This window comes from Quercus suber, unplaced genomic scaffold (genome assembly GCF_002906115.3).
Source record: "Quercus suber isolate HL8 unplaced genomic scaffold, Cork oak 2.0 scaffold_110, whole genome shotgun sequence".
NCBI classification, from domain to species: Eukaryota; Viridiplantae; Streptophyta; class Magnoliopsida; order Fagales; family Fagaceae; genus Quercus; species Quercus suber.
In genome coordinates this window covers 1358018-1371871 of record NW_027069575.1, presented here as the reverse complement: position 1 = coordinate 1371871, position 13854 = coordinate 1358018, and the positions used below count along the sequence as shown (strand labels likewise).

The window sequence follows — 13854 nt, the reverse complement described above, 5'->3', positions numbered from 1 at the left end:
TCTTAATTCCCCGATCCCCTCTCCTCAGGGTCTTCTTTCTCTTTTATATTGTCTTCCTTCTTTCATCTCCACCCTTCATGTGTAGACTAGGTTTCTAACGTTGATTCATGTCCCATCAGCACCTTCCTAAAGTCTCTAGGAGTAACTGTAAGATTGAAAATTACTGTTCAAGTATCACTTCCACATTAATGCGGCCAGAGAGTTAACTACAAAGCATTCAATGTGTTGGTAGCAGTTTTTTGTTAGATATTTCATAATTCTCCTTTGTCTTGTGCCTTCATGATGTGTATCCTTATCAATAGAATCTCTCAGAACGTTGCCCTGGATGGTAGACCACACCTTCGAACCTCTACTTTACTTAGCCGAGTAGGCATTCCTCCTTGGACCACCTTCTTGGACTCTTATGACCAAACCTCACCTCTTCATTCACTAACACGAACTCCCATGATAGTGTTTACCCATCCTCAGACTACTAGATGTCCTCGGATTGGGCCCCCGGCCCAACATATATATAAATATATACTACTAGGTCTATCGCACCTACAATTATTATTATTATTATTATTATTATAAATAAGATAGAATTTTAACATATGACATCCACTTTATAATGATTGTTCTTTACTTCTTTATCATTAGGCTTAATGGAAATCCACAAGATGTGATTATTTCATTTTTTTTGGAAAAATACATTTAATAATAAAAATAAAAATAAAAATAAAATTCAGTTTTATTCCTAGAACACATTAAATCCTAGACTTTTCGATGGGACACTTAATCCCATGCTTTTAAAAATATACCCAAAAAATTACAATATGGCGTTTAAAGTGTCTTATTTATGAAAGTGTGGGGTTTAAAGTATCTCAAAGCGTAGAATTTATGTGTTCTAAATATAAAACTATGGATTTTTTACCTATTTTTTTCCCAAAAAAATCCATTTACACATTTCCACAAACAATTGATGAGCAAACGTAAACTAAACAGAAATTTCAAGCACAAATTAATGAGTAATACTAGAACCACAACTTTTGCCACAACTTGCTCACTTGACAAGTAGTGAGTGATGAAGTTGTGAACCCCACAACTTTTATTTCAACACTCACAACTTGCTCATGGCAAAAGTTGTGATCCAATCATTTTCCCAAATCAATACCAAAGCAAGATCCATGTTTAAAAATCATCAACATAACATCACAGCCGTAGAAAATAAAATTGGCAGATTGCATTTTCGGACAAGGTTGCAACACCATAACCATTAACCAAAACATCAGCCCAACGACTCTTATCAATCGTGGCCGAGTCGAACTAACCCACAATGCGCATCTAATCCGCTCCAACCAGATCAACCTCTGTCACCCTGTCCACATCAACAAGACAAAAGGGCCACTAACAAATCCAATTTCCCAAGCTAATCACACTGCCACTACCCAATATCCAATCGATTACAAAACCACCACCATAACCCCATCAATTACGAAAACCACGAGTCAATCTCCGCAATCAACCAAGTTTGAGAATCCGATCACCCATCGACCTTGAGTGCGAGATAGCCAAGGAATTGAAGAAGAAATAATAAAAACGTACGTGGTTTGGTGGGATTTTTTAGAAAACAACTACAAAACCCAAACAATATTATTAATTAGGCAACGTTTCAAATATATTGCATTTCTAACAATTCGACTTCAGAGGAGTTGATTTTACTGTTCATATCGCCTATTTTTTGCGCCATGTAGATAAATAAATCGACTTCAGTGAAGTTTATTTGTTTGTGTAGAAATCGACTTCATTGGAGTCGATTTCTTTGTATAGAAATTCAAATGCTCCACACAAACATTTGCGGCACCATGTGTTGCTGATTTTTCTTGCTAGAGGTTGAAACCACACCCAGCAAACGAAGAACCCAGGCGCCGATTCTGACCAAACCCTGACGAACCCCAACATCGACGAGCAAACCCAGGCGCAACCCAGCAAACGAAGAAAAGGCTACACAAAAAAATCGGATTGGATCGGATCGGATCGGCGCCTGGAGTTTGTTCTTCGTTTCCTGGGTTCGTTCTTTGTTCTTCGTGCTTCGCCATCGGTGTTGCTGGGTTCGTCGGAGTTTGGTGAAATCGGCGCCTGCGTTCGTTTGCTCGTCGGTGTTGCTGGCGCCTGGGTTCGTCGGCGCCTGCGTTCGTGCTCGTCGGTGTTGCTGGGTTCGTTTGCTGGGTTCTTCTGTCGTCGCATGGGGTTTTTTTAACACAACTGAAGCTAGTTGTGTGGAGTCCTTGGTGGTGTCGTGTTTTTGGGCAAATCGATTTCAGTAGAGTCGTTTTCAATACAAAGAAAACGACTCCAGTTTGGCAAGGGAAATTTGTCATCTGCATTATCAGGATCTCAACCATTTCCTAGCAGATGACAAATTTCCCTTGCCAAACTGGAGTCATTTTCTTTGTATTGAAAACGACTCTACTGAAGTCTATGTATAAAAAATGAGTACAAAGGACTCGATCTCTTTATCTACGTGGCGCAAAAAATAGGCGATATGAACAGTAAAATCAACTCCTCTAAAGTCGAATTGTTAGAAATGCAATATGTTTGAAACGTTGCTTAACTAATAATATTGTTTGGATTTTGTAGTTATTTTCTAAAAAACCCCTGGTTTGGTTGGCATTAAGATCGGTTGAAGAAGCAGGAAAGAAGAACAAATAAGCAAGCTTGCCATGGTAACATCATTTTGTCGGCTATGGAAAACTAGCAATTTGATTTAAGAAATAGTAAAATCATTTTGCCCGGAACCAGAAAACAATATTTTGGTGTTTTTCAAATAAAATCGTTCTACGTATATATTGAGAATATTTTTTATTTTTAGAAAAACTAAGAACTCTCAATGACTCAACAAACATCAACCCCAGAAACACAGACCAGAGCTTTGGTCAAACACATCATAAACCTTTGTGAACATGAAGCTCTTTTCCCACCACTAATCAAATCTCATTCGTAATATAACCATTTAAAACACAGAAGTGAAAAACGCGAATATAATGAACCACAACCAGAAGAACGAGGGGTTTCAACTCTCCTGAAAGAAAAAATTACTATCATATGTCATAGCAAAATTATAATGAAAACAAAACAGGGATTTTGGAAACCACATAGATAAACTCAACTCTTTGGTTTGCTAATATTCTTAAATAAAACAATACCCAAAAGAAACATTCACTGATAAGGTCTCTGACAAAATGATTCAAAAATAGACTCCGGTCTAACAATCCTGAGCTCATTCCAAAACCGACCAAGTTACATAAACAAGTTGGGCCTTGATGCCTTGTAAGTGGTCTTCAGCTTCCTAGATGGTGGCCTGATCTTCTTGTACACCAAGGGGAACTTAATTTTGGAATTGTGGAATTGCTTTGAGCTCTCCCTCTTGCAAAGCTTCGCTGGGATAGTGGCAGTCTTGATAATTTGGATGCAAGGAAACCTGACCCTGTGGCGAGAAGCCATCTCAATGTACATCTGCTCCACAGCCCCATTTAGAGTGGTGTCACGGTATTCCTTGTACATATTGTGGTAACCAGTTCGACTCTGATAACGCAACCAGATACCATAGTTCTTGATCTTGGTTGGGTTCTTCTCAAAGATCTGCATAATCCCAATGATATATACACATTAACTACATTGTCTGTCAACTAGAATCATCTATGCTTTTTCTCCACAGATGTACAACAAGCAATGCTAAAATTAGAGCAATTAAATAGGCCAAGTTACAACCTCTATAAACATAGAACATCGCCAATGCTAAAGTTCAAATCAAAATTTGTTAATGTTACACCAATTTTAGGCATGTGCAGCACGCTATGTAAGGTATTCAAATTATCCACTCCTGATTCAACAAATCCATTTTATCCTAAGTATCATCCAACTCTAAATTAAAGGTTGTGGTAATTACAACAAAGTGATGAATCAGAAGCTGGGGACAAAGACAGAGAGGACTACAATTAACATACAACAATCAGATCTCTCTCTCCAACCTATCTAGCAAACAAATAAGACTAAAGCAAGAGAACAGACATGGTGACTAATACACACCAGCAACAAAGCCCAAAATATTTCTGTCAGTTAAAATGATTATAGAAATTTTGGAGAAAAATTGGACAATGAAAACCTACAGAGTTTGCTTAACATCATTTGAAAGGGGTTTTACACCAACAAATTGATAAGATAATAGATATCATGAAAATAAATCATTGAATTAATAACGATGGATCTTGAACTAATGTTGCTTTCCTTTCAAATTAAATTAACACTTATTGTCCACACAGCATTAATTTATTGGGAAACGAACTGCTCATAGAACTGTTACAATTAAGTTGCTCAATAGAAGATAAGCCTCAATCCCAATACTGCCTCATAATATAAATTTACAGCTACACTTGTTGACACAGAAAACCTCAAACATCAAACAATTCCACAGTGCATTTTCAGCATGAATAAGAACTGAATCAAACATTCAATATGCTCAACAGCCTCACAACAATCAACCACAAAGAAACAGTATCAAAAGCACACACAACCACAGTTCCTTAATAAATTCAAGACAAAGGGAACTCAAACTACAATTAACCACAATATCATTCAAGAAACCATTTTAGAAAGAAAAAAAATACATTGACAAATCAAAAAAGTGAAATAAGACTATACCTCATTAATAGCAAGCATTTGCCCATTGCTCTTCTTGACCTTCTTCAGCTTCCTCAGAAAATACCTAATCCAAACAAACATTTAACCAAAATTTAATCCCCAAAAAAAAACACAAACCCAGATATCAAATCCAAAAACTTTTAACAAAAACTCCAACAGATCTCCACCGAATCACTCACCAGAACTTGGACTTGGCGCGAACCTCGTTCGTGGCCCAGAGCTTCATGCGGTAAATCTTAGGGTGCTCATCGGATTCAGTGGGCAAAGCACGCCCAACAACTTGGTACTGGTGAAACTGTAACACCAAAGTCAGACAAAAACACCATTATCAACAGCCTCGAAACCTTAAAAATCCCAAACTCTATCCCCCATTTTTTATTTGTTCCAGAGAAAGTGAAAATTCGAGATCCTAGTTCATGTGTTATTTGGTTTCAACGAAAAATAAAAAAAAAACCTCAAAAATTTAAGAAAATGGGTTCTCAGTTTTCTTTCCTATAGATTTCTCAGGAAACAAACAAGTAAATTAGAATGTAAACAACAAGCAATATTTGAAGAGAGAGAGAGAGAGAGAGAGAGTAATATACACACAACAATACAGGATTTGACATGGATTAGAGAGCTGAGATGCGTAGGCTTACCCTGAAAGTAACCATTTCCGATAACAAGCTGAGATCTCTGAAGCGTCTCTCTCTCTCTCTCTCTCTCTCGCTCGCTCGCGCTGTGTATGTAGAAAGAAGCGGAGAGGTAGGGTTTTCTTTTGGTTATATATGAGATTGGACTGAGAGACGAAAACCCTAATTCTTAGAGAGTTTAGAGTCACTGCCGCATAAGGAAAATTTAGTGACAGCCAATATAATATGTACACGTGTCTGACATAGGCCTTTTTTTTCCTTCTTTGGGCTGGTTTGTGGACCAGGCCCGGTTGTTTAGCCCAGAAAAATGAAAATTATAAAAAATATATATAAAAAAGTTCAGAATTACAAAAACTTTTCTGATTTTCTAATCTCTTCTCTTGAAATCAACTAGCAATTTAGAAAAATGAGAATTACAATAAAAGTTCAGAATAAATATTGTAGGGGGCTAAATCAGTGGTCCAGCCCAAGTTAGATGGGTAGGTACTTACCATGGCTCAATACAATTAATTTGTAAAGATAGGTTGTCAAGGCCAACCTTTCAAGCTTTGTTAATTTCGTTAAACATTTTGAAAAGAAGTCTAATGCTTAAGTTATGAGATTTAAAAAAGATGGGATAATTACAGTAAACCCACCTGAGGTTAGGCCCGTTTTCACTTTGCCTACCCGTGGTTCAAAACTTATCACTTTACCCACCTGAGGTCCCTTCCGTTATCACTTTACCCACCTAAAGTCCCTTCTGTTAGAGATCTGTTACCCACCTTTCCCTTTGCCGTTAAAAGAACACATTTTTAGAGAAAAACAAACATAACACGAATCAAAAAGTTAGGGTATGAATTTTTTTGAAAGAGCTTGGAGGGTTTTTAGAGTTGAGTTCAAGGGTATGGTTCTGTGTAATGATCTCTGTTGTGAAATAAATGGCCAAACCAAAAAAAAAAAAAAAAGAGGTATGAACACTCTTCACTCTTCAAACAACGACCCAACCCAGAACACATGGGTGGTTCATAATCGTTTTTCCCCTTCAACGACCCAACCCAGAACACTCTTCACTAAAAAAAAAGAGGTATGAACACTCTTCACTCTTCAAACAACGACCCAACCCAGAACACATGGGTGGTTCATAATCGTTTTTCCCCTTCAACGACCCAACCCAGAACACTCTTCACTCATCAACATGATCTTCCCCTTCAACATGATCTTCAAACAATGACCCAACCCAGAACACCAACGGCCAAACGGCCAAACAACCAAACAGCAGCAACGACCCAACCCAGAACACATGATCAAAAAATTTTCAAACCCAGAACAGGGGCTTCTTGACGATATGATCGGGGCTTCGCGCACCCATCCCGTTGAGAGTTCTTGGACATCCAGTGGCCGGAAAAGCCTTGGCGGCTTGTAGTAACTCCGACGCGGTGGTTCTCGGCTCTGTTAAGGTGGGTTTCTCGTTAGGCTCAGTCTCCGATGCCGAGGTTACTCATGGACGAGGCTATCGTGACTCTAGGTCCACCGGTGTTATGGTGGGTAGCTCGACGATGGCGGAGATTGAGGCTCCGAGTCTGACAGTGGTGTCGCCGATCCTTGGTCGGTATCCATGGGTGGTTCATAATTGTTTTTCTCCTTTCTCAGACCTGGGTGATTGGGTTGTTGATGAGTTTGTGGAAGGGGAAGATCATGTTGAAGTACAAAAGAGCCACCACCGGTGTAATACTTGTTTTAATTTCAAACAATTTGATTTGTAGTTGTTTGGAATTTTATTTCTTACATTCATAAACATTTGTTTTTAATATCAAACCCTAACTTTTTGATTCGTGTTTTGTTTGTTTTTCTCTAAAAATGTGTTCTTCTAACAGCAAAAGGAGAGGTGGGTAACAGATCTATAACGGAAGGGACTTCAGGTGGGTAAAGAGATAACGGAAGGGACCTCAGGTGGGTAAAGTGATAAGTTTTGAACCACGGGTAGGCAAAGTGAAAACGGGCCTAACCTCAGGTGGGTTTACTGTAATTATCCCAAAAAAGATTAATAGTAAGAAAGACAAAGATTTCTATTTCAATTCTTCTTGGCTCCGTCCAAGGATCACTAGTACATGTAATATTCACTTCTTGGTTACAGAGCTATTGATTACACTTTATATTTTTTCCTTTATTTTTTCTATATCCCCTTTTTTGGAGGAATACTTTTTTCCTTATATAGCTAACTAGACTACATCTCAGCCCTTCACTTGGATAACCACTAATCTTCACTTGGATGCTTGTCCCATTAAGACCTTATAAGAGGTGGTAGAATATGCTGCAAACTGTGATGGCACTGTTCAGAAGTCATTCTGCTATAACTGCGGCCAACTAAATTGGTGCAATAGTACTAGGGTTGTAAATGAACCAAGTCATTTATAAACAGTTTGGGTTTAGCTCGACAAAAAGTTTTTTCATGTTTGTTTGTTTATAAACAAACCAAGTTTAAACTTTAGTTTTAGGCTTGTTTAATAAACAAGTTGAGCTGAGTAAAAATATTGTTCTTGAACAAGCTCGTGAACACCAAGGATCAATACAAAAATAATAAAATAAGTTGAGCCTAGGCTTATTTATGAGTTTGGTAATAAAATTTATATAAACTTGACAAGTAAACGCATATCCTTCTAAGACTTTAATTCATTATAAATTAAGACTACTCATCCAAACCAAATAGGCTAGATAATAAACTTAATATAGACTTAATAATATACTTGTGTTGGATTTCAAACTCAAAAACATGATATTGACGTTAGTTAAATACATGTTTGTATTGAATACAAGACATACGCAGCAGAAAAATAACAGATCTACTCCATTCGCAATTGATATCATGTACTATGTAAATTTCAAAATTCAAGAATAAGAGAGCATACCTTGATGCGGTGAAATTCAAAATAAAAGATCAAAAGTACTTGGGAACACTTTTAATCTTCATTCCCATTCCACTTTATGCCCAAGAAGTGTGGTCTCTTAATTTGTTTTCAAATGGAGAATAATAGAGTGTCTCACACTCACATACACACCATTTCAAAATGATGTCTTACCCCCAAAATAAAATTTTGAATGTTTCCCCCTTTGTACTTAATTAATTATCTAATTGAGCTGGCCTTTTGGGCATTTTCAATTGGGTTTTAGTGTGTGGCTTAGAGTGGGACCAAAAGGGAACAAATAAGACACTAGCTCCAATAGGCGTTGGACTTTTCTATCAACTCTTGACAGGTCCAAAGTTACCATTAATTATATTTAATACCACTATATAAATATAATTGCACTCTAGGCATTATTAATAAATCATATCTCAAGACTTTATTGTACATGCAACCCCTTTATAAAATATTCGCAGTAATACAAAACCATAAATGTAGACTGCCACTTTGTAGATTACTACATCTTAATCAGTAAGTACCCGGTCTAATACTTTGTGTTATTCATCATATATTTATGAAATCTAATTTCATAAATATATACTTTAGTAACTCATTACTAAAGTGGTTAGGCCTAACACTTTGAATAACCAAACTCATTAAACTTATCTCAATGGAATATTTTGTATCTCCAGTAAGAGATTATGAATTTCATCTTGAGAATATATGTTCCATCAACATTAAATGTGGCTGCCTAACATACTAAGGTTTTGATTATGACTTTAGATCTCACTCCTAATATATTAAAGCAACTTACACCTCATGATTATGTTCATTATTCTCTTAGGATTAAGAGTTTATATAAATAGAAGTCGTGAGATTTATTATTCATTTGAAAGTCGTAGGAGAATAATAAATCTCACAGCAATCCAGTTTAATATGTCTTAATTCTTAAAAACATATCAACATATCAACTAGAAGTCTCCACTTCCATGATCAAGACAAATCATCTTAGTTGACATGTTATAATATTTAGAGATGAAAGGCTCAATTTCATCACCGACTACAAAATTGCAATTCTGAGTTTACAAAGAACTTGTAATCTATATCTTCTGTAACTTAATCACATACTATGCATCTCATGGACTATATGATAATGTCCAATATTCATGTTACCATTATTTTAGATAATAATAAAACAACTTTATTAATCACAACATTAAGTCATACACAATGTTATACATAGCATTATACAATAAAATTTAAGGGCACTAATCCTAACAATTGAGCTTAAGTTTGGGCTCAATATTGAGTTCAAGCTTGGCTTGACTAATGAATCAAGCTAAGCCGAGCTCAAGTTTTTATACTTTATAACAAGCTCAAACTTGAACATTATTTGCAAGCTTGTATTAAACTCAAGCTAAGTTTGAACATTTTACTTTTGTTATCTAGTCGAGCTTGAACAATCACTACTCAACAAAGCTCGGCTCATTTACAGTCCTATGCAGTACATTGAATGCGGAGTGAAGGGTACTTTGCTTAGAAACTTCCCCATTCCTTTACTTGTATGCCTTTCCCTCCCTTCTTGGCTCCTGACACTGTGGACTTGATGATCATTCGTTGGTCCCTTGAAGAGTACTTGTCCCTCAAGTTCTTTGAGTGTACCGCTCTCTTCAATTTTTCAAACAATCTTGTCTAGATTGATCCAGACTTGTCCTGGCATATAGTTTGGACATACTACCCCTTGGGCTGGTTCTGTTTAATGGTTCTCCCTCTTCGATTCTTCAACCCCCACAAATATATATTTTTCCAAAGAATATTCAAAGAAAACTCTTTTCTAAAATCCTTAATATGCTAGTTTTCTATCTTGTTATAACGGGAAATTACATTTTATTTTATTGTAAACTTTCACTACATTTATAATGCATCTCCAAATTATCAATTTGTCCAATTGATACCTTAATTTGAAAGAATTGTATCAATGCACTTCTTACATTTTAAATTGGATGTTAAATGAGACTAAAATTTGGTGTAATGATTAGGGCCCCGTTTGGTTTAAAGCTAACTCAATTTTCAGTTTTCAGTTTTCAAAACCCATAACTCAAACCCAAAACTCAAAACTCAATTCTCAAACCTCACATTCACTCAAAAATTGCAAAACACATGTTTAACTCAGTTTTCAGTTATGTATCTTTACAATTTTCCCCAAAATCGTGGACCCCACCATTGACACTACCCAGTGATGCGTCTGTTGTTACCCACGTCTCATTAATGAAAAACCCACTTCTTCCACTTCTTCTCAGTTCTTCTTTATTTCTCCTACTTCTTCTTCTTCTTTACTTCTCTAGACTTAAAGAGTCATCGTGTTCTACCTCTCGCCTCTCGCCTCCCACATCAACGCACGCCGACAACAAAACAGGTATTTTCTCTAACGCTCTTCACTCCGTCTCTCTGTCTCCCTGCTCTGTTTCGATCTGTTTGGACTGGCGTGGTTGCGGGTACTGGGAGGTTTGGAATGGGCAATAAAAAATTTTGTGTTATCAAGTGATTAATTTTATACATGTGATGTCATTTGTGTTTTTTTATTTATTAATATTTTTTAAGAGTAGCCTCTAGAACACCTCACAACATATTTGTAGAAATGGATTCCGATTGTTTCAAGCTTGATATCTGAAATATTATGTAGTAAAAGCTATCAAGTGTGGAAATACCTTTTGGGTTGACATAAGTGTGAGTCTTTGCATGCTTAATTTCTGGTTGGTTGGGATCTATTATTTCAACCTTATTTGATTAGGGTTGAGTTTTGTCTAAAGTTATAAAAGTTTTCCATTTTTTCTGAATGTTTTTCTCCTTTATGACATTTTTCTGTGATTGGTAAGCTTTCATAAATATAGTTACATTACTCTTGGGAGATCAAATAATGCTAGCTAAATGGATGAATAGAATTCTTTTTTTTTTTTTTAATTTCCCTTAATTGGTGCACTGTAGACTATAATTTTACAAATTATTGTAGATTTGGTTGGTTTGTCTACTGCAAAGTATTTGGCAAATGCTGGTCACAAACCTATGCTATTGGAGTCAAGAGATGTACTAGGAGGAAAGGTTTTTATGCTGCTCTGTTTTTGTCCCACTTTTTCAATAAGCTGACACCAAACTGATACTTGTTCTTCATTTTTGCCTTGATTGTCACTTTCAAAAACTAGAATATTTTTTGATAAGTAATAAAAATTTCATTAAATTATTAAAGAACTATTGATGGAAACCATTGGTAAAGGATGCATACCTAGAGTTTCCATACTAAAAATTACAAATGCAATGTATCAAAAAAATCATAAATAGTTGGTCTACTCGCATCCAAGAATAGCCAATACAATAAAGATCCTACAAATTGAGATTGAAATCTCTTTATATGGTTTTCTTGAAAGTCTTGAAATTTCAACGCCAATGCTGAAGAAATATTTATCCATTGTTGGTATCACCTAAAGCTACAAATATAAAATTCCATAACTCCAATGCTACTGGACAATGCGATAGCAAATGATCCACATTTTTTACTAGTGTTACACATAATACACATCGTTTGTATCACATTTTTAGTCACTAGAGCCCTACTTTTCTAAATTCCTTCCATAAACCAGGATGATTGATTCCTCCTATTAGCTTTTGAATACTTTTTCCCTCTCAAGTATTTTGATTGCAACAAATGAACCCAAATTTTATCTTGTCTTGATATTATTGCCCAGCCAAATTTTGCTAACACTGCTTTATTAACATATTTTATCCTCCTTAAGCCCAAACTTCCATTCTCTTTTGATTTACATCAATTACTTGGAAAACCTATTATTGTGGATTTAGATTGCTTTACTCATGCTTATATAGAATGTTTGTATAGATGGTATTGATCTTTGATTTTATAGACTGATTGTATAGAATGTTTCAAGTATTCTTGTATTGGTAATTGATATAGAGGCAGATTCTTACCAATATTAGAAACAAGTAATTATTACTCTAATACCAGTGGGCATCAGTGTGACCTAGACCATTACACCCTTAGGACGTCCGTGAAACTTCATATTTTTGGTAGGAGGTTTTATGGTTGTTGCTACTGGTCACCAGTAAGTACCACATCCAAAATTTGTAAAACATTGATTATGTGCATTAAGTCACCAATTTGTTGAAACGCTATTTAATTGGTTTATTTGATTGTATAGGGTGTTGACCATGCATGTAAGTTCTTCAAATGGTTGGACATCAACACTTGCACGCGTGGCACACAGCAATAGCACCTATTATGTTAGCAAAATTCCGACGATTGGAGCACAAGGTGGAACTTGCTAATGAAGAGTTGAAGCAAGCACGTGCAATGGGAGAAGCTGCAAAACGAAAGGCTAAAAGAGCCAAGGTTGGCGTAGGATTTCCGAAGAGAAAGCAGATAAGTTCAAGATAGCTCTAGTAATATCATGGGTGATGTTTGGAGTTTTGCTTATTTTGTCTACTAGGTTTGGGGTTGTTAGAAGTAGGCAAATGTATTTGCCTGGATGAGTTGGTTATGTGCGTAATAAGCTAGACTTATATTTTGAAAATTAGAGATCATTTGTATTATAATGGTACAACTTCATGTACCAATTTTTGTTTTGTAAGTATAAAAATTTATGGTATGTATGACATTGTACTTTTATAAATCTTCCTTTCAAGTTTTTCCTATGCTCAATTATTTTACCCCATGCCATGGAAGTCTCACAACGCTTTTATCCATTGATTTATATATATATTCTTGTATTGATTCTCTATTGCCTACCTTCTTCTTCTTTCTTTCTTTTTTTTTTTTGTTTTTGTTTTTTTTGTTTTTTGGATGCATTTAGCTGTAGTTTTAGTGCTTTTGATTGGATAATTGAGAACATTGGCAACATCCCTACCTTACAGGTGGGAAGATTGAGTCATAACTATTACTTGCTTAGTTTTTCAAAGGCAAAAATGTAAACCAAGTTCATTCTTCAACTGAAGAAAGGAAAGCGAAAATCTGATCATGGCCCTTCCTTAACACCAACTACCTCTTTCCCTTCCCAACCTAGTCAAATAAGAATCACTTTGCAAGCAACTGGTGCTAAGCCCTCAACAAAGCAGGAATGCCATATTCGAACTTCATCAAGAAATGGGACAACCACAATGGTCAAAATGGTGGCTATAACCTAATACTTGTCATGAAGAGAAAAAATAAATAAATAGTGTCATGGTCCTTGTTTAAGAAATCCCAATGGATTGAGTTAAACAAGGTGCAATAATCTTCAATCTAATATGAGTAGTTAGTTGTTTCTTAGAGATCAAAAAGTAGTCAAAATTCATGTTGATGATTTTTTTTTTTTTTTTAATAGCAGCACATTAGTGGGCAAAATTCATGTTTATAGCACAACATTACTCAGCACAAACAAGTAAGCAGTTTAAACAATTCAAAAATGGGTTAATTAGCAACTGAACTAAAAATGCATGCCAATCATAGCACTGTATATATCCCAAAATCTCCACTAAGGAATTACATCGGAAATGTCAATGGGTTATTGACATTAAGCCATAACATGTACCCATTGTTCATAGTTAATGTAAATTTACAAAAAGATGTGTCATAATATCCAAAAGAATGCATCATGTATCTAAGGGATTTCTAGTCA

The 13854-nt window shown here is 35.8% G+C and overlaps 1 protein-coding gene across 1 annotated transcript; it reads right to left on the bottom strand.

Moving 5' to 3' along the window:
* Positions 1-3062: 3062 nt before the first annotated feature.
* LOC112012484 (large ribosomal subunit protein eL20) lies at positions 3063-5455 on the bottom strand. The gene is made up of 4 exons (XM_024044863.2): positions 5319-5455; positions 4860-4975; positions 4681-4744; positions 3063-3621 (listed from the first exon to the last, which is right to left on the bottom strand). The coding sequence occupies exons 1-4, from the start codon at positions 5331-5333 to the stop codon at positions 3280-3282; spliced, it is 537 nt and encodes a 178-aa protein (XP_023900631.1). The 5' UTR covers positions 5334-5455; the 3' UTR covers positions 3063-3279.
* Between the last annotated feature and the right edge of the window lie 8399 nt (positions 5456-13854).